This window comes from Phyllostomus discolor, chromosome 3, assembly GCF_004126475.2.
Source record: "Phyllostomus discolor isolate MPI-MPIP mPhyDis1 chromosome 3, mPhyDis1.pri.v3, whole genome shotgun sequence".
In the NCBI taxonomy this organism is placed as follows: Eukaryota; Metazoa; Chordata; class Mammalia; order Chiroptera; family Phyllostomidae; genus Phyllostomus; species Phyllostomus discolor.
Genome location: NC_040905.2, coordinates 134,593,252 through 134,620,378, shown reverse-complemented (window position 1 = coordinate 134,620,378; position 27,127 = coordinate 134,593,252). Strand labels below are relative to the sequence as shown.

The window sequence follows — 27,127 nt, the reverse complement described above, 5'->3', positions numbered from 1 at the left end:
TACATATTAAGCATCAAAAGGGGGAGAAACCCAAAGTGGTTCTGTCCAATAATAAACCTATGTTAACTTAAGAATTTTCCCTATGGAACTTTCCTAATTTTGTGGCCTTTCCAAAACATAGAATTTTTTCCCCCAAGAAAGCCATTTCACACCTTCTTGTCAATCTTCATCCATATGTCCAAATGCCATGTCTGCACTAGCTGTAACTCTTTGAGGACCAGTGCCCTGTACTGGGGTGCTGCTGGTAACTGAATGGTATATGTTCTTCAGTGAAACTCCCAGAAAAGAATGCCTTATTGTTCCAGATGGTCAGAGGGTTTAGATGAGGGCCTCTCTAGGCAGAGCCACTTTGTCTCTATGCTCTGCAAGAGTCTCAGCAGGGCCACCATAGATGCTTGCAGGGACATTGATTTTAAGCACAATTAGAATTGATTGACAGTGTACAATCTTCCCTGTCATCTTTTTAGAATTACGTATAATTTCTTAAACTTGCCTTTGCTCCAGGAGGGCACTTCTTTTTTCTTTACTGAGAAATCTTTGCTGTTTGTTTTTATTGTTTTGGTGTACTTTAGGGAATGTTGAACTTGTTATTTGTCTTCAGACAATGAGAAAATAACATTTGAGAAGTGAGTTTAGATGGGATACTGCTTTGGGTTTCTTCTCTCATTGCTTCGTGTCCACCAAGAGACAGCAGGATGCTCATCACATTTCTTCGATGCATGAGGCTGGTATCCAGTTCATTCCTGGTCCCCGTGGAATGCCTTCATGTCGTTGTGGCTGCCAAGGCCACACACCTGGGCCCTGTGTGTGTGTCTGCATGGTTGGTCTTAATAGTCTCTGCCCTCATCCTCTGTTCAAACTGAGATACCCAGTTTCTTATCTATGTTGTATTCCTTAATTCCAAAAATGACTGTAAAAAAAGCTGAAAGGATTCCACCCCCATTCTTCCCAGAATCCTATTGTCTGATTGGTCAGGAGTCCTCCCCCAACCCACGTCCCCCTCCCCTGTGTGGGTGACCAGATCTAACAAGAAATCCCAGTTCTCTGTTAGGCTGAGTACACAGGCATCAAGCCCACATTTGAACCTGATTTACTGGGTAACCTCAGGCAGGTGACCTTCCTCTGCACCAGCAGGTCTTTATTAGATAATAGCGTCAGTATTAGATAATAGCGTCAGAAGCAACGTGAATGTCTGCCTCCTAGTTGCTGCAGGAATCTAATGCATCATGTATAGCTACCTAATATGCCATGGCTTCTCCTTTCCCCTTTCTCTTCCCCTAAAATTTTTTTTTAAGTTCTTTTTTTTTTTTAAAGATTTTATTTATTTATTTTTAGGGAGAGAAGGGAGGGAGATAGAGATAGAGAGAGAGAGAAACATCAATGTGCGGTTGCTGGGGGTTATGGCCTGCAACACAGGAATGTACCCTGGCTGGGAATCGAACCTGGGACACTTTGGTTCCCAGCCCGCGCTCAATCCACTGAGCTACGCCAGCCAGGGTCCCCTAACAGTTTTAAACCCACCAGTGCTCAATAGCTTGTGCCAGGTGTGTCCCTCTTAGACTTCACCTTTCAGATTCCCTCTACATTGCACATCTCTCCCTCTGGGTCTTGCTAGAGTCCTCTTTTGCCTTCTGCATCTCCCTGAAAAATCTTCCTTGACTACCTACCCCACCCCACATGCGCCCCCACCTGCATGTGCTCCCTCCCTTTTCTGAGCTGCAGTGGAACCCTGTATGTACTTTAATTACATTAATCAGCCTAAATTGTAATTTGTTTATAGGTCTGGCTATGTAAGTCCCTGAAAGCAGGATTTTGTCTTACTTATCTTTGGGTCTCCAGTACCCAGCATAGTGCCCTGGCTTTTCTTTTTTAAGTACTTAGCTGTTAGGTGACTCTTTTTGGCAAAATAGTAATATGCTTGTTAATATCAGCCTATCCTGCAGGTCTTTAAAGTACCTTATGTGTGTTCATATATTTTGAATTGATGAGGAATCCTCACAGGCTAAGAAGATAAGGGTCAGGCCACTTTTAGTAGGAGCCTCCTGGTTATTTTTTGGTTTTGTACACTTGACAGGGAACTGATTATTGAAAGGCATCTCTAGAACTTGGGCTTGCGATTTCATTTTGAGCATAAATTCTCACTTACCATTCAAAGTTCTTTGCAAAGTTCTTAGGATTTTTGGTAGGGTGTCAGATTTCTTCTCTCAGCTCAATATGTGTGCCCAGTCTGAGAAGGTTTTAGAACTAAGCAGTTCTTTGAAAAACCTTCCAAGAGGTTAAATTGTCAAAAAGAAAGAAAATTTCTGATGATTTCTTGGTTGCTTAGCATTGCAGTTGCATTTCTTCATTGTGCTGTTTCTCACTGCGCCTTTCTGAACTGGGGAGCCTTTCAACTGTCCTCTGCTGACTTTCTTCTATTAACAGCCCAATTGTGTGATTTTTACTAGGTCAGCAGGAGATTTGCCAAAGCACTACAGAATCTGCCCCATGTTTATTCTAGGTTATGGAGTGACTTTTGAATCTGTAGTTATTTATTCTGCATACTATGATCACACACAGGAATTTCTTTCTGCTTAACTCTCCTTGACCTTTTATGTTACTGCACTCACATGCCCCACAGGCTGCTCCAGGGGCTATTTGGAATGTGCCTATTAAAAACCTCAGGGGACGTGTTTGAAATTTTATTCATGTTTTAAAGGTGACATTTTAATATACTCAATCCATCTTATATATAAACTTGCTCAGTGTAAAATCAGGGCTGCATGAAGTCTTAGAAATATTGTGAAAGGGAAATGTTCCTTTTCATTTTAAATTAAAGCATGTCAAATATCTTCTCTGTTCTGCCTTTGCAGGTTTGGTCTAGTTCAGTTGCTAGCAAGATGCTAGTTTCAGTTTCATTCCTGCATTTTACCTTACAGGTTCATGGAATCATCCAGGTCCATGGAAAGGACCAGGATGATGGGGCCTAGTCTACTCAGATGATCTTTTAATGGTGAAGGAAAAGCAAAGTGATGAGAAACTTTTAACATCTATTTCAGGTTTAAACACTTGAATAGGAAAGTGAGAGAAGGATGTTTAAAACACCTTTATTTTCAAAGCAGTTCTCTGACTGGGAGGAGATGTACTGGTGACCTCTGCATTTTTTTTTCTGCCCCCAGGCGGCTGTAGTGGTGGTCTTCAATTTTGCTATGGTTCTACTCATTTTTCCCGCAATTCTCAGCATGGATTTGTATCGACGCGAGGACAGGAGATTGGATATTTTCTGCTGTTTCACAAGGTATATATTCTAGCTGCAGCAGCCTCATTTCTTGGGTACAAAGTGGTAACATTTAGAGAACACTTTAGTCTGTGGACTTGGAAGGAAGCACACCTCACAGGGCTTGTACCAGTGCAATGGAGGCAGCAGAGATAATGGACAGAGGACCCTTCCTTGGGGGCATAGCAGAATCACTGGGGTTCTCTACCCCTCAGACCAAATATTCTCATAGCCTCAAGGTTGTGATACTCATAATTACTTATTTCTATCATAAACTAATATTGCTCATTGTTAGGAGTGTGTTATGTCTCTATGGAGCAGGGCAGAACAAAGGTTGAAAACCACCGATCTGGAAAAATAGAGCCTTTTAGGTGTTTTTTAAAGGAATTATGCCTTGAAGGGTTCATCAGCATGTAACTTGATTTCATGAGCCAAATTCGGGATCAGCCATCCACTTGGCCTCCTTTGGTTTGCTTGCATCTGCATCCAGATAGAGAAATCAGGCGATGTTTGTGGAGTTAAGCAGTGTGCTGTTTCTCTCCTTAATCAGAGCTGTGTGACATGGATATTGTTGGTCATTGGCAGAAATGCAAGCATTTCCCTTGTTTCAGTGACCTTTACAACACATTTCCCCCCTTTTCAGCCCCTGTGTCAGCAGAGTGATTCAGGTTGAACCTCAGGCCTACACAGAGACTCATGACGGCACCCGCTCCAGCCCCCCGCCCCCATACAGCAGCCACAGCTTTGCCCACGAGACGCAGATCACCATGCAGTCCACGGTGCAGCTCCGCACAGAGTACGACCCCCACACGCATGTGTACTACACAACCGCCGAGCCACTCTCCGAGATCTCTGTGCAACCTGTCACTGTGACGCAGGACACCCTCAGCTGCCAGAGCCCCGAAAGCACAAGCTCCACAAGGGACTTGCTCTCCCAGTTCTCTGACTCTGGCCTCCACTGCCTGGAGCCCCCTTGTACCAAGTGGACACTCTCATCTTTTGCTGAGAAACACTATGCTCCTTTCCTCTTGAAACCAAAAGCCAAGGTAATCTCCCAAACAGAAGTCTCTTACTGTCTTGAGGAAGCAACAGACAGGTTCCTTGGGAATTCACTGGATGTAAGGTAGTTCAGCCCTCCTAAGGGGCATGGAGCCATTTTAATGAGCTCATCTTCTACAGGAGTGACTGTCTAGGTAGTAAGTGTTTCTGTGAATGTAGGTCAACTCCTTAACTTTTAAACATTTAATTCTTCATGCGGTTGTTTAAAAATGTGATGATTTATGATTTTGTGTTTTTCCCCCTGGGAGAATGACATTTGCATGCCAGGGCTGGGCCAGCATGATGGCAAAAGTGAGGCATAAACTAAACAGCTTCTTTGTTCAGAGAGAGTCAGCAACATCCCTCGGGGTCTGACATCGTGGCTCTGTACTCTGTTGCAGGTTGTGGTGATCTTTCTTTTCCTGGGCTTGCTGGGCATCAGCCTGTATGGGACCACCCGAGTGCGCGATGGACTGGACCTCACAGACATTGTACCTCGGGAAACCAGAGAATATGACTTTATTGCAGCACAATTTAAATACTTTTCTTTCTACAACATGTATATAGTCACACAGAAAGCAGACTACCCAAATATCCAGCACTTACTCTATGACCTTCATGAGAGTTTCAGTAATGTGAAGTATGTCATGTTGGAAGAAAATAAACAGCTCCCCAAAATGTGGCTGCACTACTTCCGAGACTGGCTTCAAGGTAAGATGCTGCTGGAGGGCATCGTCCTTTGTCAGTGCTTGGTCTATGATGTGTTCAGGTCCCACAACTTCCTTTTGTTTCGTTCCTTAAAGTGTTAGATTATAATGTAACACTGACACATTTCATTGACTTCTAAGTGTTGCTTGAAGTTCTTAAATAGACTGTTTCTGGGGCAGCCTCCCAAAACTGGCTTTTACCTATAAAACAATGCAAACAGTTCTCTGGTTGACTCGGGAACTTCTGTGAGAATTTATGAGTGTGCATTAGGAGATGGGAACGTACATTATAAACTATGGAGCTGGATACTTCTAGAGTTCTTTTGAGGGGGGATGATTGCTAGTTTGGGTGACCAAGTGAAAACAAAGTGTTGATGGAATTTCTAGGCTGACTCATTGCCAAATTATAGCTGCTACTACACCAGTAGGTTTTGCATCATCGGTGAATACAATTTAACATTCCATATTTTGACTATCTTTTGATTTGGCATAAAATGCTATGAGGTAAACTTAAAAATTCTTAATCACATCTCACAGTATTTCATAAAATGGGGTAGGTAGAGGAGGGCAACATGGAGGAGAAAGGGGACGGAAAGGGATTTCGCTTGGGGCAGTGGGTGCCTGACACAGTGGACAGATGTTTCATTGAGTCGTAGACTTGAAACCTGCATGGTCTTGCGAACCAATGTCACCTTAATAAATTCAATTAAAATTTAAAGAAAATGCCTTTTATAGCTTCTTACCTTGCTCTTGGAAACATCTCTAGGGAATAGTTGTCAGCTGGAGACAAAAACAAAAGACCTAAACTTGGTCCTAATTGCTGACTGAATATGAATGTACTCAGTGATTCCAAGAACATCTGTTCATTTATTCTGTGTTGACACATGGAAAGTGAAGTGGAGAATCAAGATAATTATCCACACAATTCAAGCAAAAATGCTGTTACTGAAATACCCAAATAATTATGGCCCCCAACATTTTTTTGGCTTAAGTTGTCCAAATGATTGTCTTAATTTCCCACTTAATTAGACTTGTTTAAACACAAATTTAAGTGCCTGTTTTTTGGTCTTAAGTCAATATATTTGCATGTAAAGTTTAAGCAGCCAGTTTCCCTGCATGAAATGGTAAACATTGATTGAAAATTGTTCAATACAGTTTCTGGCTTTGACTTGTTCATTACATTTATGTCAGATTTGACCCCTTTTTTTGAGGAAAGCAAAGAAAACTACATGATACAAATATTTTTAACATGCTCATATGATTAATTTGAATTTGTTTCTAGTCTTATTGAGAAGGAATATTTTGGGGATAATGAGTCAAAAGAGGATCAGACAGTTGAGAGATTCCCTGCTTTTCATTTTTTTCCCTCCATGGGCCAAAGACATGCAAATAACTTGCCACACATGACAAAGAGATCTGCAGTGCACTGCCAGGATTTGAGCAAAGAAGGGTTGCTGTAGAATTGATTTCAGTGTCTCTGGCCATTCCTGTGGATGCTCAGTATGGCATGTTTGGTGGAGTTTGGGAAGGGGGCTGGGTGGTATTGTCTCCAGGCAGTACAGAGGGTTAACCTTTTTATAGTGTATTGTAAATTATATCTGTGTCTTCAGACCTTTAAAGACCTAAAGCAGTTGGACTTGAGAATCCTTTCTTTATAAAAGTGCATTTGAATCATGTTTTGATTGCTAAGTGAGCCATACCCACCTAGACCAAGTGAGATCCATTGAATGCTCCTAAGTCAGGGTCCCAGTCAGCCTTAGAACCAACTTTATCTGACTGTCAGGAGGTCAGCAGAGCACTGGATACAGAATGGCCAGATACTAGGACCCTTGGCCAACTGGAGGTACTTCGGGCCCATCCACCGGTTGATTTGGTCTTTGAACATTTCCTGCAAGGAAGCAGCTGTCATTGAATCATCTCTCCTTCAAAACAGTTTGTGTGGCTGTTCAGTGGTGGAGCCCTTGTGGGTTGTCAATGGAATTATCATTGAAAACCATATTATTCCCCTGGTCTTTATCAATATTTCAATAGTTGTGAGGGTTAAATTCATAAAAATACAAAATGGCAATACAGAAATTATCCCATGTGTCATCCTTAAACACACATGCAAATAAAGTTGGGGATAAAAACCACATTGTGTGTCATATATGCAAATGGTATTTGTTTATATTTCATCTGGCTTACGCAAATAAAATTTAAGTTAATATTTTCTTTTCAGGGTCCCATATCAAAGTCCCATTGGCAGTTGGGATAATTAGCTCAGAACTTTTCACCAGGAAATAATTAGTATAAAATGAGAGAAGTTTTACCTAAAACTTTTCATATTTTGCTGCTGTAAAATAAGTAAAATGTCACAGTGTTTTCTGCAGTGTGCATACGTTAGAATATAAAATGTTGACCAAGGGGCAGTAGAAGCAAATCCTTGCCCTTGTTTCTTGCCCAGAGTCACGGGTGGTACGTGCACTTAGGCCAGCCCACTGTTACTTGAGCTTTTGGTGATTAGTCAGAAAATAATATACTAATTATAAGGACTTAGCTTTTCCATTAAGTCAGTGACTGTTTCTCATTCCAAGGAGAGTAAATGCCACGTGGGGGCCACCAGCATGGATGATGAGTGGAACCGTATTGCCAGCAGGATGGGCCTCCCCAAACCGGATCTTTCTTCCTTTGTTTCACTGTATGGCGTGCCAAAATTTTTAGCATGTTAACTACCTTTAAACTATACTCAAGAGTTCGGATGCCCCCTGTGTGCCACCAGACGTTATTGGTGCCTGTGTTAGCTCTACTAATCTTCCGTGCATTTTCAGCAAATCCTTCCTGGGCACTTTATTGTGTTCAGAGTAATTTAGAGCATCAGTGGCTCAAGCCAGCTGTGGAGTCAGGCTGCCTGAGTCCAGAGCTTAGCTCCAACACATGCCTGCGGAGTGTCTCCCTCATGTAGTTTTACCTTTCCAAGTCTCACAAAGCCATCTCACAAGGCTGTTGTAGGAATTAAACTAGAGGTAATCCACGTGAAATGCCTAGACAGCCCAGGTCTCACTAAGCATGAGCTGCTCTTTAGGATTAACTGGTCAAGAGGGAAAGGGTTAAAGGACCATACGAGCCTTGAAGTGATGAAAATTCTGTTGTGAGGAAAACAGATCAGGCCTCTCTTTTTAGGAGGGCGGGGTTGATTTTCCTCTCCTATTTATTTTTTTCAAAAACCAAAAAAAAAAAACAGCTTTAGGTAATAAAATGACATCTGTTTAATACAGCCTGTTGTGTGCCTGCCTTGCTATGAAAACCAGCCTCTGTGAGCGTTAGGAGCCCGCCGACCCGGTGGTCTTACTGTTGCTGCTCCTCCACACTCCCCCTAACAGGGCCTTCTTTCACCACTGAGCCCATAGTCCTTATCCCCAAACTGTTCATATAAAAACAATGCCCACAGCAATGTCGGAAGGAAGGCTTAGTTTAAAGAGAGACAGACACAGAAGCAGGATCCTGTGCTCCCCTCTCCCCCCATTTCAAATCCCAGGATTTTAACCATTTTGAGCACTGACAGGACCCACTTTTTGGGGGTGTCTTTGAAGTCACTCTAGGCATGTCGTGAAATGAAATAAACCCTTCTCCTTCTCACTGGCCATGTCTAACCCATGCATGTACAGCTTGTTCAAGATGTGGTTTCCTGAGCTGCTGGGCATAGAACTCTACTTGGGAGGTGATTTGAGGGGAGCAGGGCAGTGGAAAGGGGGTGGAGGTGTCAGAGGAGAGTATGTGCACACTGGGATGGCTCAGACCCCAAGGCCAGGTCACCAAGGCCCTGTTTTCTCTTCCAACACGCTTATCTCTTTACAGCTGTAGCCAAACCATCAGGTCTGTAATGATGGTTTTGATTACAGAGGCCAAGCGCAGCTGTGTGTGGTGGGCTGGTGGGCTTGCCCATCCCCCAAACCCAGTGTGCTCTTTCTTTCCCCTCCCTGGACTTGCGGTTTGTCATCTGTTCTCACAGAGCCCCCTTGTATTGGCCTGTGGCTTCCTGTTCTCAATCTGATCCAAATTTACCCTGTGAGGTATTTCCCGGCACATACACACGCGCACAGGCTCCCTGCCTACTCTCTCCTCCACACCCCCTCTCCTAAGGAAGGGTGGCAAAGAGGAAGAGAACAGTCGAGAGTGAATAGGTGTTGGCTGTGATCTTTACACAACCTGGCAGCAGATCCCACAGCTTGTATTAGCTGCACAAGTTGAACAGATGGAACAAATTGACAGAATCATGTTCACTCACCCTGAGCTAGAAGCAGCTGAGTTGCTGTTTGAAGCTGGGCGTTTGAATGTGTTTTTCCCCTCCTAGTGGAATTTCTGGTTGTATTGAAGAACCCATGGCGCAGCACCAGACAGACAGTGGCATGAAACAGTTAATGAGCCTGGTGTGTCTATCTCATTCTCTCTCTGTCACTCTCTCTTTCTCTCTCTCTACCCCCCATTCTTCCCCCTTCTCTCTCTCCCTTTCCCCTCTCTCACTCTCCCACTTTCTTTTAGAATAGTCATGGAGGAAAAGAAGTTACTTTTTAAAAAAGTAAAACATTTATTTCTTTCCTAGGAATAATTATTCCCACCTTTAAAGCAGTGATTATTAGCATCCTGAAGTTCACTCAGGAAAAATCTAGTGTCATTTGGCTTGAAGACAAATATAAGTATAACAAAGAATGTGCTGCTGATGTCCCACAACACCCTACCCTGCTCTTAGTCCTCAGCCACCCCATTAGGACCAGGGTCCTTTTGCTGAAGGGTTCTAACATATTTCGCACTTGCCTTTTCTAGGACTTCAGGATGCATTTGACAGTGATTGGGAAACTGGGAAAATCCTGCCAAACAATTACAAAAACGGATCAGAGGATGGGGTCCTTGCCTATAAACTCCTGGTGCAGACCGGCAGCCGTGATAAACCCATTGATGTCAGTCAGGTACTCTCACTGCCTGACACCCAGCTGGGGGTCAGGGGCCAGGGGTTGGAGGGCACAGGTGAGACAGCTATGGTTCATAGCCTGGGATCCCAGCCTGTGATTTCTGGGGCCTTGAGGCATAAGGGGCTGGAAGAACATTGAGTTGGCTCTAATTCACTTCATCCCACCAGCTAATTGTGTGGCCACAGGCAAGCCAGAGAGACTCATTCTGCAAGCAGGGACAGTGTGTTTACCTCCTCCAGAGCAGCTGTCAGAACAACAGAACAAAGTATAATCGAGGCTGTGCAGGCACTCTTCCATGTTAGAAATGCTGTGTTGCATTGTTTGCTTTGAGTTCTAGTTCATTACCTTACTGGTCTTGATTGTCATCAAATTTGGAAAGATGAAATGGATGCATAGTGGTCACTTGAATGGGCAGAATTTAGGAGGAAGGGCGGAATGGGTTAGGAGATCAGAAAGGTTACTAGAAGGATGGGGGGATTTGTTGCATTTGACTCCCTTGGGGCACCCTGGCCCTAGGCATAGAGGAGGACAGACAGATTGCTCTGTCAGGAGCAAGACATATAGAAAAATACAACCCCTTGGAAAATAATTGGATTCAGCCTCTTAGTAACAAGAGCTGTTGCTGTTTGGTAATCGTATTCCAACTGTGTTTGTACCTTCACTGCGACACTTTGATTCCAGCGTATCCCTGTTGATTCCTCAGGCATGTTGGGGAGTGTGTTCAAACCCTTCAGATTTCAAATGGCTCCAACACTATGGGCTTTCCTGGATCCTGTTTCCTCTGCTCTTTGTAGCTTACTTGCTTCACCTTCAGGCAGAAAAACGTCATGCTAATGATCTTCCCAGCAGCTCTGTTTATTGTCTCCCTTTTTTTGCTGGCATTAAAGGTGACAGATTTACAAAGTACATTGTTCAGAGTTATTATGGAGTGTGAACTCGGTTCTTTATGGCCGCATGCCGTGTGCTGTCAGGTTTGACAAGGATGTGGGCATAGGAGCCTGTCTGAGAGAGAAGGAATAGCCAGTGGCTGGGCTGGGCTTTAGAGACTAGGGACACTGGTGGGACAAAAGTGATTGGGCCAGCTGTCCTCCCCCCTACACACACACACACACACACACACACACACACACATCATTTCCTCTGCCTGGGAGGGAGAAAGGGTGCTGCATGCACGGAGGCCATGAGCTGTACTATGTAATTCCAGAGACGGCTTGAAGACATACAGTTGTTACATATCCTGTGGATTAATTGAATCCAGATCTCTGAAATTTAGTTCTCTCATTCTTCTCCACTCTCTTTCTTCCTTCACTCTTTGTCTGTTAACTGCTGTCACTGGTGTTTTTATTTTGCTAAAAGACCAAAAGCATTGGAATCTGGCCTGAATCAAAAGTAAACAAGAAAAAATATACTTGTATGTGTGTACGTATCTCTCTCATGGCATTTTCACCTAAGCGAAGCCCACAAGACTACCTTAGAGGGAGCACAGTATTTGTCCAGCATAGGATGTGGCATCCTGCTTGTGACCACCTCTCAGAAATAAGATTGCCCAGAGAAACCGTGGCTGTGCGCCAGTTCCCTCCACTTTCTGGCGATGGGCATTTTTTGAATACACAGGTCATAGGAGGCTAGTGTTAGCAAAATTTATACAGATGTTGTTTTATTTTTATAGCTCTCCTCCATTTACTGGGTGGCATTTCCTTCAGTGTTAACAGCAGAGGTTAACTGCACACAGACGTGTATAGGGATTCTTGCCAGGTTTCCCCCCTTCCCCTCCTATAAATATGTTTCTCCAGATTGTTCATTCTCCGTCTTGGCTGCAGACAGTCTTTTAGCATTCAGATTTAATTGGTTCAGTTGATTCCTGGGCCATCTGCAGAACTGTGTGTGTGTGTGTGTGTGTGTGTGTTATAAACACTCCAATTTTTGCATCCTCTGTTCAGTGCATTTTGAAAGAAACCCAAGGTGTTCAGGTGGGATTTTTTTTTTTTACACTTGCAAACTGTGGGTATTCCAGCCTTTGCTACAAATTATGGGCCGGGCTCTGCCTCTTCTTGCACTAGGCAGGAGTGTGTTTACCCCCAACCTCCTCCTAAAAGGCCTCTGCTCTTCCCATTTTGCAGCTGACTAAACGGCGCCTGGTGGATGCAGATGGCATCATTAATCCCAGCGCTTTCTATATCTACCTGACTGCTTGGGTCAGCAACGACCCAGTGGCTTACGCTGCCTCCCAGGCCAACATCCGGCCTCACCGTCCAGAGTGGGTCCACGACAAAGCTGACTACATGCCAGAAACCAGGCTGAGAAGTAAGTAGCCTCACCCAGGGCCTGCGAGCTTATGGAGCCGCCTTAGCTTGTTCTTCCCAGTTCAGTCATAGCCCTCATCCTCTGCTGCTGCCCAGGGTTCAAAAGTGTAAACAGGACAATCTATTGCTTTTAGTTTAAAACTCTAGAAGACAGATGGGGATGCGTAATAGAATACAACCCGTGCTCTTTCACATTGAGAAATAAGTCTCTAATCTCTGTTTGTAGTTTTAACTCGAAGACATCTACCAGGCAGAGCTCTTTAATACCAGCTGTTCCCTGTGAAAGTTGGGGACGCCTCCAGGTTGAGTGTTATTTTACTATTGCAAGGTTTTATCACTAGGGATTATGTGTTTATCTTAACTTTGTCAACTCTGGTGTTGAAGGGATTTTTGGCATGGTGGGTCATTCTTATAAGCCACCAAGCACCTGTACTCTGTCAAAGCTGTTTAAACCAGAGCAGGAAAGTCTGTATACAGCAGCATCCTTTCCCTTCCCCCTCTCCACTCTGTCTTTGGGAGGTGGTTCTGTATGGATTTAATTTGCATTTGTGTTAGAGATATATTTAGTAGTGTATACCTTGGATATGAAGCTGAGGGAGGACGTGAGAAAGAAGACAGGTTCCTTGGCAGACATGGCTGGGGAGTGAGTGGGTTGTACGTCGCTGCATCTAAACCCCAGAGCCCTGTGGCAAGCAGCCAAGGCTTGTCTTAATGAAAATTTATAGTTGAGATTATAATAGGGCAAATCATGTTTAGCAAGTCAACTGAATGACCCCAAAGGGTCTGGAACACACAACGGCAGTAACTAAATGCTTGTTGTGTAAGGATTTCTTCCCCCAATGCTGAAGACTTAGCATTGCATTAGAAAAGAAACATGGAGGGTTTAAGTGTTTTAGATCACTAAAAGGATCAGAAAGTTAAGCGTTTTTCTCTGTAAAGCATGACTTTCAAGTTATTTTTTTCTCCTAAGTGATTGAGAGAAACAGTTTGAATTTAATATAGTCACTGGTGTCAGTTGAACAAAAAACATCCCTACAGTTGAATTCTTAAGTTGTTTAGACCCATTACAAAAGTGACTGCTTCTAAAACATTGAAATCAAAGGTTAAGTAAATACACATACAGATCACAGGCTCCCTCCAAAAAAAAAAAAAAAAAAAAAAAAAAAACAGTCAAAGGTTGATTATTGCTTTAAAAACTTTAAGCTGAACACTAAAATTCTATAGAGCTGAAGGCTATCATTGGTATTGCTTGCTCTTGATGTTGAAAGATGTGCAATAAGTAGAACTTTTCTTACAGAGTTCTTTCTCTGTTCATCGTAATTATGGAGAATTTGGGGATACACATCTGGCATGGTCAACAGTAAGAATTTGTCACATCTCTTCCATGCCTGGAACACATCTGTTTGCCTTTCACAGTATGCTAGGAGCCCCTTACCCACGGCTTGCTCTCTTCCACCCTCTCTGTCCAGTCCCAGCAGCAGAGCCCATCGAGTATGCTCAGTTTCCTTTCTACCTCAACGGCTTGCATGACACTTCAGACTTCGTGGAAGCAATCGAAAAAGTCAGAACCATCTGCAACAACTACACAAGCCTGGGCCTCTCCAGCTACCCCAACGGTTACCCCTTCCTCTTCTGGGAGCAGTACATTGGCCTCCGCCACTGGCTCCTACTGTCCATCAGCGTGGTGCTGGCCTGCACGTTTCTTGTGTGTGCCGTCTTCCTCCTGAACCCCTGGACGGCCGGGATCATTGTGAGTTTATTCTAAGGGTCTTTGTGGAAGTCAAATTCCTTTCAGTATAGCTCTTTCTGTAGCCAGGCAGTTTTGTTTATGTCTGGGCCTCTGGAGGAGGGTATAGATTGCATCATCCATACTATATTTATTCTGCGGGAGGTGGTGAGGTTCATGGTTAGGTAGAGCCTTTAATGGCCTTAATCCTGTGTCCCCCTTTCCCTACAGCTTTAAACTTTTTGTTTAAGCACATTTTCCATAACAGCTCATAGCATTTATGAAATACAGACGCTCAAAGCATTGCTAATTTTTTTAATTTGTGTCGTTTTGGGATAATCACAGACCTAATGTGGATAAGGTTCTGCTAAATAGAGGGATAATCAGAGAAGTTAGAACAAAATGCTTGTGTGTTGAGTGTATTTTAATTATTGGGAGAAAACGGTGCACTAGTATTCCTCACCTATTTTTTTGGCATCCTTTCTCCACATATAATACTCTCACATTTGAAAAAAGTTTTATTTAGAGTTTAATAAAATCACAGCAGTGTTTAAATTCCATGAACTGTGGTATAGACTTCAAAATGCCAAAATTATAAAAACAGAGACCAGGTCTCATTTCTGCACCAGAAGTCTGCGCAGCAGTTTTGTTAAAAGGTAAATGTTTAGTCTGTAGGACTTTTCATGGTACTTAAAGAAATTGATGTTGTCCATCTTTCATTAGCTGATTGAAAGAAAGCAAAGGAGATTTTCACTATACTGTCCTTGCCCTGTCACTACTGCCCGCTGCCATTCCCCCAAGAAGGGAAGATCTTTCCTCTTCTAAACATTGTAAAGTTTATTTTATTTGTATTTTCTCCCTTTTGGCCCAAGAAACTCCAAGATCTACTTCACAGATTTTCTTTCCATCCCCTCACAAATGTTTATAAGGCAGATGAAATGCAAATGAAGCTTTTCCTTGGATATAACCGTTTGCCTTGTCCACCCCAGTTGCTCTACATTTCTTCAAAGTGAAGGGGGTTGTAACCTGACCTGCATAAGCAGACCACAAGTCACCTTTCTCCTGCTTAACTAGCTCCTGAGTCATCCTCACTTAGTCCATGAGCTCCAAACAAAAGCAAAGCTACTTTTAGGTGGAAGAACTTTTTTTCACCCCACCCTATCAGCAGTCTTTAGGATGGAGGGTGAGGCAACCAAAAACTCTAAAATATCAACTCATTTACAAAGTTGATGGGTGGTCTGTGATGATTAATATCAAAACAGAAAGAAATACCTTGTTTTAAATTATATTTGTAGCTAGTAATAAATTCTCAATTTGTGTAAATCGTCCTAGATTCTCTGGTGGAGTTTGGAAAATTTTATGCTTTCTAGAGCAGGTATATTGGAAAAACAATTTGCAGTAGCACACTAAAATTTTCTTGCTGTCCCCAAATTTTGTCTCAAAGTCTCCCTTCCCAACAGGGAGATGCTGAATTAGATAACAGTTGTTAGAAGCTATAGCAAGTCAGTGCTCTTGATCTAAAGTCGAGGCCACATCAGGACTTTCATACCTCTATTGTTTTTCATACCTAGAGTGTATTTTTGCCCAGCCACTCACTTCTGTGCCTTCTTATAGGTGACAGTCTTGGCCTTGATGACAGTCGAGCTCTTTGGCATGATGGGCCTCATCGGAATCAAGCTAAGTGCTGTGCCTGTGGTTATCCTGATCGCGTCTGTCGGCATAGGCGTGGAATTCACCGTGCACGTTGCTCTGGTATGGGAGCTGTTGCAGATTTACAACTCTATGAGAAAGCAATGTATTTCCTCTATCTCTCATAGTCTGCAAGTTAGGAACCTTTTCATTTTCCTCCAGCATTAAGGAACACACCCAATACACACACTGTGAACAGACTTCTGAGTGGCACATGTGTTCCTAGGAGTGGCTGGAATGTGGCTGGACTCCTTTCCCTCTTAGGGAATCTAAGGAGAAGTTCATCAAAGGTGAACTTGTGTTGAGCCAGGAAAGATCCTGTTTGTTTGGTGCTGTCATTAGTGTCACCACAGGTCCTAAAGTTCCCAAGACAGGTAGTGAGTGTGTGTATGCACAACTACACACAGTGTTAAAAACCACAGTAATAAAGCAGGGGTAAAATGAGACCACATTCAAAGGTTTATTGAGAATGGCATAATTGAAGGTGAGACAAGTTGGCAGCTGCGGAGACACCCTGGGGCTGGTGAGCAAAGGTGTGGGTGCTCAGTGTGGAGGGGCCGCTCTTCCACTCAGCTCATTCACCTTCTGGCCTCCAAGTTCGAGAACTAGGTTTGCTCTCCACGGGAGGATTTTTCCTCTCTTCCTGTGCACAGTCCTGTGAATGCTTTGTTAGAAGAAATTAAAGTTAAGAAAGAGTCCTAAATCCAAGCAACAAGGCCATCATCTGTATTTATCTGAGAATTATTCAAATGCCTCATAGTAGTATGTAAGTTGTGGATTATTGGTAGGCATTCAGTGAATTTTTATTGACAGAATAAATACTGATGTTTGGAATGGCCTAGCTAGGAAGCCAAGCACGGGAATTTAACTATGTTTGTAGTCTCTAGCATTGATTTTCTTTGGGCTCAACACACTCCATGTGCACATCTATGCATGTACTTCTACCTTGTACCCTCTGTAGCCCACACGCATTGCTCAGGGCCACTTTTGTGCAACTTAGAGTTTGTGCACTTTCATGTCTCAGCAGCAATATTTGTTGAAGATGACCCATTTTTTATCCCAGTGTATATAATGAAAAAAGCTGATAATGTAGAAACAGCATTCTATAAATTTTGAGCCTGCCCAAATTACTTATCTCCATTGAACTGGGAGGAGGGAGAGAAGAGCCCAGCAGCTTACAGGGGTGTCAAACTCGTTTTCACCAGGGGCCTCATCAGCCTCACAATTGCCTTCAAAGGGCCAAATGTAGAACTCCTTACCCCTAGTTAAGGAGTGGTTACATTTATACAGTCCTAAAATGACATTTGGCTCTTTGAAGGCAACTGCGAAGTTGATGTGGCCCCCAGTGAAAATGAGTTTAACACCCCTGGCCTAGAACTTAGAAACACATAATTCTAATATCATTTCTTCAAAAGGAGGAAACGCTGTGTGTGAATTAAGAATTCACAAGTCCTTTTATTGTGATGCGAATGAAATTTTGGTGGCTTACATTGCGAACATTGGCAGGTCTGTCCCAGAACAGATTCTCACAGTGGGAACTGTAAGAATTTAAGGATTATAGTGTCGCAGGTTCGATTCCCAGTCAGGGCACATGCCTGGGATGCAGGCCATGACCCCCAGCAACCACACATTGATGTTTCTCTCTCTCTGTCTCCCTCCCTTCTCTCTCTAAAAATAAATAAATAAAATCTTTTTTAAAAAAAAAGAATTTAAGGATTATCAAGAGCCAACTTGGCTTAGTGACCAGCAGCCCCTGTTCAGTGCCTCAAGCCCAAATCTTCATCAGGAGACTATCGCATGCAGGACACAGTGTTTTTACCCTGGCCCGTGCATGAACATCTATTTAAAGTGGTTGGTTACTGCTGGTGGTGAAGTGCAGTCTTCCATGAATGTCTTCAAGCAATCAGGGTTCCGTTCAGCTCACTGTTTTGGTAATGCGCATTGAATGTGAAAGGATAAAGCAACTTGACCTTTTGGCCTCATGGCCCAAGTACAACACAAAGTTACATGGTTTCAAATGTCTTGGTGCTTTCCTCCCAAGAGAAAAAGGCATGTAGATTGATCCTGAAGTCTCCTAACTATGCATATGTAGAACCCACTTTAGGGAAAAGTTTGCGACTCATAGCATACCTTGTTTATTCTTTTGTTTCTTTGGTCTGTTAAGGAAAAGAACCTTCCTGTCCCTCCACAGGGTGCATAAGCAATGGGAATGCACCCTGTAGTGTGTTGTGGCCCTGGGTGTTTAAGGAGCTGCCACTAATCCTCTTTTCTCAGCACATCGCAGAATAGCCTGAACTTTCAAGCAGAGAGAACTTGTTGCAGACCCAGACCTCCCAGTTGGGTTCCTGCTACAGGACCAGGCAGGGTGTAACATGACTGACTCACATTAGATCTGTCCTCAGTCACTCTCTCAAGCCAAAAGTCTGAAACTTGACAGCCTGATAACACTGTGACTTTGTAAAGTTGCCATTTAGTAAAACAGTATTCTTAACCTAGAAGAGTTTGAGAGAACACGAAGGGGACAGGAGGTGTCCACATGTAGTCTGTGTTTTTCTGTAATACCTCTGTGGTGTTTAGATGTACCACAAGCACATTAATTTGAACACAGTGACAGAAATCCTAACCGAAGCATAATCATGAGGAAATAAACATCTAGCACCTAGTTGTACATGACACCAAGTTAAGCCTATTCAGAAGTAAGAGTTTGACCATCTAAAAATTCGACAAAAATGCTGTCGCTTTTACAACTGGAGGTTTCCTGTGTGAATGGTGTGACAGAATTCGAGTGAAAGAATTCAAGAGTGAGTAGCAGTGAAAGAAAACATTTTGCTCACTTTTGTGTAATTTTTGGTTTGGTTTTTAATTTCAGGTAAGTATGTATGCTTTCCATCCTGTTGTTATTATTCATGATTTACATCAATACCAAATACGACCCAATATCATGAATAGGTCATTTTAATATAAGCCCAGATTGAGCCAGGTGAGTAACCCTGATGAAGCAGGAAGGTCCGAGAGGTTCTGTAGAGGCAGATTAAATCAGTTTGCAGGATTGAAGACAAAGTCAAGTCCAGGGCTCTGATCATCTCAACTCTTCTCATTGCACAGGCCTTTCTCACGGCCATTGGTGACAAGAACCGCAGGGCTGTGCTTGCCCTGGAGCACATGTTTGCACCTGTCCTTGATGGGGCTGTTTCCACTCTGCTGGGAGTGCTCATGCTTGCAGGATCGGAGTTTGATTTTATTGTCAGGTAAGCAGCAGTAGGGTAAATCATTCATACTTACTCATGTGATCTCTGTTGCTTATTTCCTTCTGTATGTGGTAGATGAAACCATTTCTTCTTCCTTATGGCTCAACCTCCCCCCATCTTCACTGAGGTATAACATAATTGACAAATAAAATCATGTATATTTAAGGTGTACAACATGTTTTGATTACCACCATCTGTGATGCCACTTTCTTTTGAGTTTGTTAACTTGGATATATGCTGAGAGGTATGAAGATAAGCTCTCTTCTAGGGCCATCTTGGAGAGAGAAGATAGAGGGTTCGGGGCCGCAGCAGAGATCTATCAGCTCTAGGCCAAAGGTCACCCAACACTCCATTTATTGGTATTGCAGGTTAGAAGTATATACAGAAAGAGATGATGGTAGTTCCCACTAACTGAATTTGACTTTCACTTTTTCAAAACTGTATCGAGGAAAATATACAAATACCTTAAATTGTTACCTAGATTTTTTCCATTTAAGAACTAAAGATAATGTGCCCAGATTTCAGATTTGAGTACCCAGTAAGATTTAGGATGCATTTAATACTTGACTTTGGTGTCAAATTTTGGAAATCCAAACCTATTTTGGATATTTCTCTTTGTATCTAAAGGCAAGGAGTTTCTGGTGGATTTAATGAAGAATAGGACTTGGTTAAGTATAAAAAGAGAGCAAGTTTTCCTTTTGAAAAGAATTTGAGAACAGCAGGGTGAGAGCTTGCTTCTCTGAAGGGCCTCTGCTCTTTTGTGAAGCAGCTGCACTTGGAGAGAGCACTGCTGTCTGTGGAGTGGGCAGCAGGAACATCGCTGTGGAAACGATAGTCCAGGCTTAGAACCCAATGTGAGCCGTGGCTGGATTGTTTGCTCTGTTCAGTAATCTGGAGGGAGAGTCCAAAAAGGCTTTCCTGGCACATGTGTGTGTTTCTATCTTAATAGGCCTTTCATTTTCAAGTATGAAAATGAGGGTTTTCAGGTTTAGCTAGTTTGTTATGAAAAAAAACATCAGTCTGCTGGCATAACCCATTGGACAGTTCAGCATCTTGGAGCTCTAGCATTCCTAGAATGAGAGCCAGTTTGCTCACTGTCATTTTGGTGTAGGGTGAGTAAAGAGGTGAGATGCCTATTCCAGTGTAGACCACACTTCTCAAATTGTAATGTGCTTATCTTCACCCACGGCTCTTTGGAAGTGCAGACCGGATCTCGTTTCGGGTGGGAGTATGGGGAGAAGACTGCATTTCTAGCCAGATCCCAGGTGATGCCCAGACCACTGGTGCCAACACAGAGTGTTGATCAGTTAACAAGCCAGTTAGTATTTCTTGTTTGCCATTACCAAATAGATCTATGCCTTAACTAGAATAAGGTTTTGATTTGGGTTTTAACCTCTTAATTTGACTTTCCTTTACTTCTTTTGCATACATTTATGCAAAAGAATAATGCATGCATTTATTCATGCATTAGTAGTTGTTTCTTTATGGTATAAAAAGTCCTACATCAAAAGAGTTTCTTTTGTATAACTTCTCATTCAACACAATATGAAAAGCACTTCATAAGTGCATTTCACACAACAGCAAGTAATATGGGCCCCATCCCTTCCATGTAACTTACAAGGGAGGAGTTCACAGGCCATTCAAAATCATTGGAAATGCAGGGTGTGACGGGATCCCAGAGCCAAGGGAGCCATGCAGAGGAGACTTAGCCTGAACCTGAGCAACCAGCTAGCACCTGGATGGAGGGCAGAATCCCAGCTCTCTCATCCAACCCCTGGCTTCTTGTTCTGTCCCAGAGATATCAGAGTTCTTATTTCAAGCACTTAAAAGGGCTTCCCATTTTCTAGAACTGGATGGATTAACCTGATAAAGCCCTCACTGGGGTCGACTAGATGAGCAGACATTGTATACACTAAGCGTCAGAAATCTAATTGGTCTGTTTATTCTACAGTTAGATGGATGGGATGCAAATGTCTTAATGCCTGCTGCTGATATATGCCTCTGCCTAAAGTTCCCGCAGTTTACATTAGAGCAAGACTGTTGGCTGCTTGGCTCTTACTAATGCAGCTCAGAAGTTTCTAGTGTTTACAATAGCTGCGAGGTATTTGTATTTTTATAGGGATTCTCTCTCCTTTCATCTGATGTCAAAACACATATAGAAATGGCAAAGTTTTGAGCCTGTTCTGTTTTATGATCAAGAGGGCCATTAACAGATAGATATCTTGCCTTCCCTCTTCCCAGAATATCCTGAGCCCTGCCCCTCCCCCAGTCCACTTCCACCAAAATTGCCCTAGAAATCATTAGTTACAGAAACACACAGTTGCATGGAATCTGTCCCTCCCCCTCCCCTTGTGGAGTGTCCACCAATGGCTGCCCCTGGCTGACAGGTTTACCTTGGTATTCATGAACGATCCCAGACCTTAGCCCTCAGTGGTGGGAAAGCAGGGCCACTTGTGCACTCTTCTCTTCTTCATGGTGCTGCAGCCTTTATGTTTGAATTGGCTGACGCAAATCAAGAGTATTCAGAGATGCTAAATTGTTCAACAAAAGATTGGCCACAGAGCAGCCCCATCACTGTGGACCACCCTCCCCCCACCAATGCCCCAGCAACCACAGAATGGGCAGTGTTTTCTTTGCAGAAAGCTGGTTCCCCTGTTCTAAGAACAGTTGCATTTGGAGCTGTTTGATTAAACTGGAACTCACAGAATTCTAGACAGAAAGTCACGATTAATGAAAGCACAGGGAAAGCCTTACCTGATACACTGGAGACGTGGAGATTCTGATCTTAGATGCAGAAGCATTTCATAGTGGATTAGCTGCTGCACAAGTGGGCTGCTTTTCCTCCTGTGCTAAATTGTTTAAATTCTACACCCTTCACTTCATTTGTTTGCTTCTGCTGAGTTTTCATGGACAGGGCCCCTCTGCATTGTATTTGTGCTTTCGGTCTGCTCAGCCATTCAGTTTGCATTCCATATTTTTGTGTTTGTTTAACACATTCATAAATAACATTACATGCCATGAGATTTCAGCAAATTAACAAACTAATTTTTTTTCCTCCCTCCCAACTTTGGGTTGTGGAATGTAGCCCTCAAAATCTTAAGAAAAAAAAAATCTGTTGCTGAATTTGAACTGTAATTTGTAACAACCTTTTCACCTGTGTGGGTCTTCCTAATTTTTGGCTTATGATGTGCTGTAATGTTTGGGCACTTGAATGGTAGCTTAATTTATCTTTGCCACAGTAAATATTTGTTTCCCTTTTATCTTCAAGGTATTTCTTTGCTGTCCTGGCAATCCTAACAATTCTGGGTGTTCTCAATGGGCTGGTTTTGCTTCCAGTCCTGTTGTCCTTCTTCGGACCATATCCTGAGGTCAGTTACTGTACCGGGCACAGTGTGCAGTCTACTGGCTGCCTGAATGCTATTTTTCCTGGTGTCACTCTTCATGTAGATATTTAGGTGTGTTGCACTGCTGATGATTTACTTTTTCAGTAAACATCTCAATAACTGGCATTTTTTTCTCCTCAATGTAATAGTTTGGGGGTTGCAGTATTGGTTTTTCTGTTGTATTTTTTAAAACCAAATGATTGGCAGCCTATGTCCTGTAGGTCTATGTCAATGAAGCCGTTTCCACTCAAGTGGACTATGTAGGCTTGAACAAGAGTAAGGGCCCTGCCTGCCTTTCCAGTGTGCAGGAGCAGAGGGCACTTCTTTTGCTGCTGCTGTCCAATCTCCGAGTTTTCCTCAAGTGGCGGGGGGGGGGATACAAATTAGTTGTCGGGGGAGGGCAGAGGCCCCAAACAGTACTGTTCTTTGAACTTTGAGTGTAGCCAACAGGTAAATGGATGATGGCACTTTTAATATGGAATCCTCTTAAATAGGTATCTCCAGCCAATGGTCTGAATCGGCTACCCACCCCTTCCCCTGAGCCTCCACCCAGTGTGGTCCGGTTCACTGTGCCCCCCAGTCATGCGAACAACGGGTCGGACTCCTCTGACTCAGAGTACAGTTCTCAGACAACGGTGTCAGGCATCAGCGAAGAGCTTCGGCAGTATGAGATGCAGCAGGGCACCAGGGGCCCTGCCCACCAGGTGATTGTGGAAGCCACAGAAAACCCTGTCTTCGCCCGCTCCACTGTAAGTCACCCTCTAGGGGCTACCCCTCCCTGCTCTGGGCAGCAAATCTGATAGACAGGATACAAAGACAATAATAGAGATTAGGTGGGATCATTTGAAATTACTAGTATTTGACTTGTCTTAAACCGTAAAAGTGGCTGTTTCATGTAGTTGGATCTTATATGGATCAAAAAGGGCAGAGGCCAGGAACAGTAAATACACGAAGCAGGGGCTTGTATCTTGTTCGGGCTAAGTACAGTTTGAGCTGAAGGACCAGTGGTAAAGCAGGCCTTGCCTCTTTTTTTCTTTTTTTCTAAGCTGCATATTGTTTTAGCATGATACTTTAAAAAATGGAGTGGGATTTTTATTGCTAGCAAAAGTGATATTTTTTTTCTCCCACTTCTGTTACCTTTAATTGTCCTTAGTACAAAATTATTCCCATTATTATTGCTTAGGATTTTACCACAAGATTTTGTGGCTCCAAGTACATATTCTGGGTGCTTAAGAAGACGAGCCTTCAGTGATTGGGGAAAGCTATGAGCCTGGGAGCCCCGGACTCCTCCCCTGTTCTGTGCTCCCCACATTGTCCTCAGTCCCCCAGTCCTAAAGCACAACCCACAAAGCCCAGGGAAGGTTCTAAGGCTCATATTCATCCAACCAAAGGCCTCCTGCTGTCCCTCTAGGAAATGGGTATTCCAGGCCCAGGCCAAAATGGGACTTCCTTGAAAGAGAGAAGGGCCAACCAAATAACCTAAATTTTCCTCCTCTTACCCCCTGGGGTGAAGCCTGCTGAGCTGCAGTGTGAATCTGGTTTTGTTCAGCGGGAGCCTAAAATAGGTACAAGCTGAATGACTTTGAAGTTGGTCACGGTCCTTTTGATTGATGTGGTCACTGTGTTGCTCCATACTTTGTATAGAGACCCAGAAACCAGATTCCTAACAACCAGACATAGCAGCGCTGCTCCACAGAACTTTCTGCAATGAAGTAAATGTTGTCTATAGTCACATGTAGCTGTTGAGCACTTGAAATGTGGCTAGTGAGACTGAGAAGCTGAGCTCTGAATTTTAGTTAACTTAAATGTAAATAGGTATATGTCCTTAATGGCTACCATATTCAATAGCATAGGTAAAGACAGTTCTGCCAACGTGTGGTGTTTGGGTGAACCACAGCCAGGTGCTTGGCCATTTTAAGAGAGGAGTTGGGATCTGACCCTTCTGAGCAGGATAGGGTAGTGGACTCTGGGAGGGAGGCCACTTAGATACTCTCTGACCATCGCCGTGCACGCATGGGCAGCAGCCATATGTGTCCAGGCAGCTGTGTTGGTAAAAGCCTGGACATAGGTTCCAAATAAGGTGTTCCTCTGCCATGTCATGGAGGTTCTAAGACAATGGGTTTTTTGTGAGTGGAAGGCCCTTGTTGGCTCCCCTCAGCCTCTCCCAGCTATTGTGGGGTTGACTGAGTTCTTGGTTAAGACCTTTGTGTGGGTGGCCAGGCAGAAACTGGAGCCAATAAGGGAGGGCTGGAAGTAGCAGGGTGATGCCCACCCTGGAGTCAGCACCCAGCTTGCTTTAACCTGCCCTCACCCTCTGCAGGTGGTCCATCCCGAAGTGAGACATCACCCACCCTTGAATTCTCGACAGCAGACCCACCTGGACTCAGGGTCCCTGCCACCCGGACGGCTGGGCCAGCAGCCCCAGAGGGAAGCTCCCAGAGAAGGCTTGCGGCCACCCCCCTACAGACCACGCAGGGATGCTTTCGAAATGTCTACTGAAGGACACTCAGGCCCTAGCAATAGGGACCGAGTGGGCCCCCGGGGAGTCCGTTCTCACAACCCTCGGCACCCGGTGTTCACTGCCATGGGCAGCTCCATGCCTAGCTACTGCCAGCCCATCACCACCGTGACGGCCTCAGCATCCGTGACTGTTGCTGTGCACCCTCCACCTGTCCCCGGCCCCGGGCACAACCCCCGCGGAGGGCTGTGCCCAGACTATGAGGACTACCCCCAGACGGATCCCAGGTTGTTCGAGGACCCTCATGTGCCTTTTAATGTCCGATGCGAGAGGAGGGATTCCAAGGTGGAGGTCATAGAGCTGCAGGACGTGGAATGCGAGGAGAGGCCCCGGGGCAGCAGCTCCAACTGAGGTGTGTGAGGCCAGAGGGACACAGAGCAAAGCTCCTTGGGTTTTCTGGGACCTGGAGCCCCCTGGCTTTAGCATGTCCCAAACTGAACGCCGGTGACCTCTGATCCTCAAGGCAATGCTTGCCATATCTAAGTTCTGTCATCTTTGGGAACCAGTCTTGTCCCAAGTTTGTTCTCTTCCTACACGGTTAACCTGTTGAGGGTTAGTGCAACTTAACAAAGATGCTAACAGCTGCACCTTTCACTCACTTTTCAATCTTTGTGAAAGTGCCATACAGGTATGTATTCTAAGCACACAGCTCAGTGAATGGTTACAAAGTGAACACATCCATGTCACCAGCCCCTAGACGAAGGAAAGGAAATGACCAGCCCCTGAAAACCCCACCTGCCCTCACTCAGCCCCCACCATCCTGAGTTCTTATATATAGGTTTGTTCTGCCTATTAGTGTGCTTCATAAATATGGACTCATATACCCATTACTTAGTTTGACTTCCTCTTTTTTCTTTTAAAGGGTGAGTAAAATCTGAAGCAAAGAGGCCAAAGATTGGAATCCCCCCTACCCACCAGAACTGCTTGAAGAGAACTGCTTGGAGTTAGAAGGATGTACTGCACCAGAACTGCAGTCCATTATTACTGTAACCAATTGTATTATTTTGTGAAATATTTCTATAAATATTTAAGAAGTGTACACATATGTAAATACGAAGAAATGGATGTAAAGTAGTGTGATCTGGGGCTTCTCCCCTGCTGCCCAGAGCACGCAGTGGGGCCGCTGCAGCGGGCCCCTCCCTGTTTGTACATTGGCCTCCGTGCCACGACCAAGCTTACCTTACTCTTAAATTTCAGCATATGTTGCTGCTGCTTAAATATTGTATAATTTACCTGTATAATTCTATGCAAATATTGCTTATATAATAGGATTATTTTGTAAAGGTTTCTGTTTAAAGTATTTTAAATTTGCATATCACAACCCTGTGGTAGTATGAAATGTTACTGTTAACTTTCAAACACGCTATGCGTGGTAATTTTGTTATTGTTTAATGAGCAGATATGAAGAAAGCACGGTAATCCTGGTGGCTTCTAGGTGTAGTTGGATGTGATGCTCCTGTTGGGCTGTGTATGTGACATATATATGATTTCCCGATGTACTGTACTGTGATTTTTTTTCTTTTTTTATTTCTTTCACTGTCCATAACCTTTAGTGGGTTCCGCCCTGGTCAGGCTAGAAGAGTCAGGATGCTGTTACGGCCTAGTGCTGGTGGGGGCTAGCTGCCCCAGACATCACCTTATCCTTTGACCAGGCTCAGGTCAAGTCCAATGCATCTCCTAAGATCATTGGCTGCCATCCAGACACCCCACTTGTGTCTCAGAAGAGATAACGTCTTTCAGTGGATCTTTGTGGTAGATGTTGGAACCTCAGGGTATAGAGCTAACATCTGTTCATCTTCATTATTGTTCAAGAATTAGAGATCAGGCCTAGTGGAGGGCCTCAGCTGGGCCGTGAGCATATTGGCCTTCATTGTACCTCTCATCTCTCTCTCTCTCTCTCTCCCTCTCTCTCTCTCTCTCTCACACACACACACACATACACACACAATGTAAGAGTGGGTTAAAAAATGTTTTGGAGATGATGACCCTGCTACAGATAGAAAAACCTATTCCTTCTTGGCCCACAATAAACCCAGAGGTGATGTTTTGAGTCCCTACTATTTAAATTCCCTTTCTTCCTAAATTGCACAGGTGGTTGGGGCTTTCTGGATGTGTTTGCATTTTACAAAATAAGTAGAGAGCATCTAGGATGGTGAGATGGGGTCAGAAGTGGTGTAGGATATGAGGTTTGGAAGGATCCTTCTCTGTGTGTTTGTATTAACATTATGGGTGCACACTTCCTAAATAAATCATTTCCTTCCTCTCATCATTATTAGTGTTCTTTCAGTGTGACATTTATTGACAAGCAGGGAG

At 43.7% G+C, this 27,127-nt stretch overlaps 1 protein-coding gene across 8 annotated transcripts in view; it reads left to right on the top strand.

The window, feature by feature from the left end:
• PTCH1 (patched 1) overlaps positions 1-26,399 on the top strand; it is a 67,442-nt gene extending 41,043 nt beyond the window's left edge. For all 8 annotated transcript variants that reach the window (XM_036021477.1, XM_036021476.1, XM_028531520.2 and 5 more), the window contains 12 exons: positions 3,159-3,277; positions 3,900-4,302; positions 4,696-5,005; positions 9,802-9,944; positions 12,068-12,251; positions 13,720-14,000; positions 15,591-15,728; positions 18,771-18,913; positions 22,182-22,281; positions 22,791-23,045; positions 24,617-25,166; positions 25,677-26,399. In XM_036021477.1, the coding sequence (XP_035877370.1) occupies positions 3,159-3,277; positions 3,900-4,302; positions 4,696-5,005; positions 9,802-9,944; positions 12,068-12,251; positions 13,720-14,000; positions 15,591-15,728; positions 18,771-18,913; positions 22,182-22,281; positions 22,791-23,045; positions 24,617-25,165 (2,625 nt within the window). In that variant the 3' untranslated portion in view covers position 25,166; positions 25,677-26,399. The remainder of the gene's footprint in view (positions 1-3,158; positions 3,278-3,899; positions 4,303-4,695; positions 5,006-9,801; positions 9,945-12,067; positions 12,252-13,719; positions 14,001-15,590; positions 15,729-18,770; positions 18,914-22,181; positions 22,282-22,790; positions 23,046-24,616; positions 25,167-25,676) is intronic.
• The last annotated feature ends 728 nt before the right edge of the window (positions 26,400-27,127 follow it).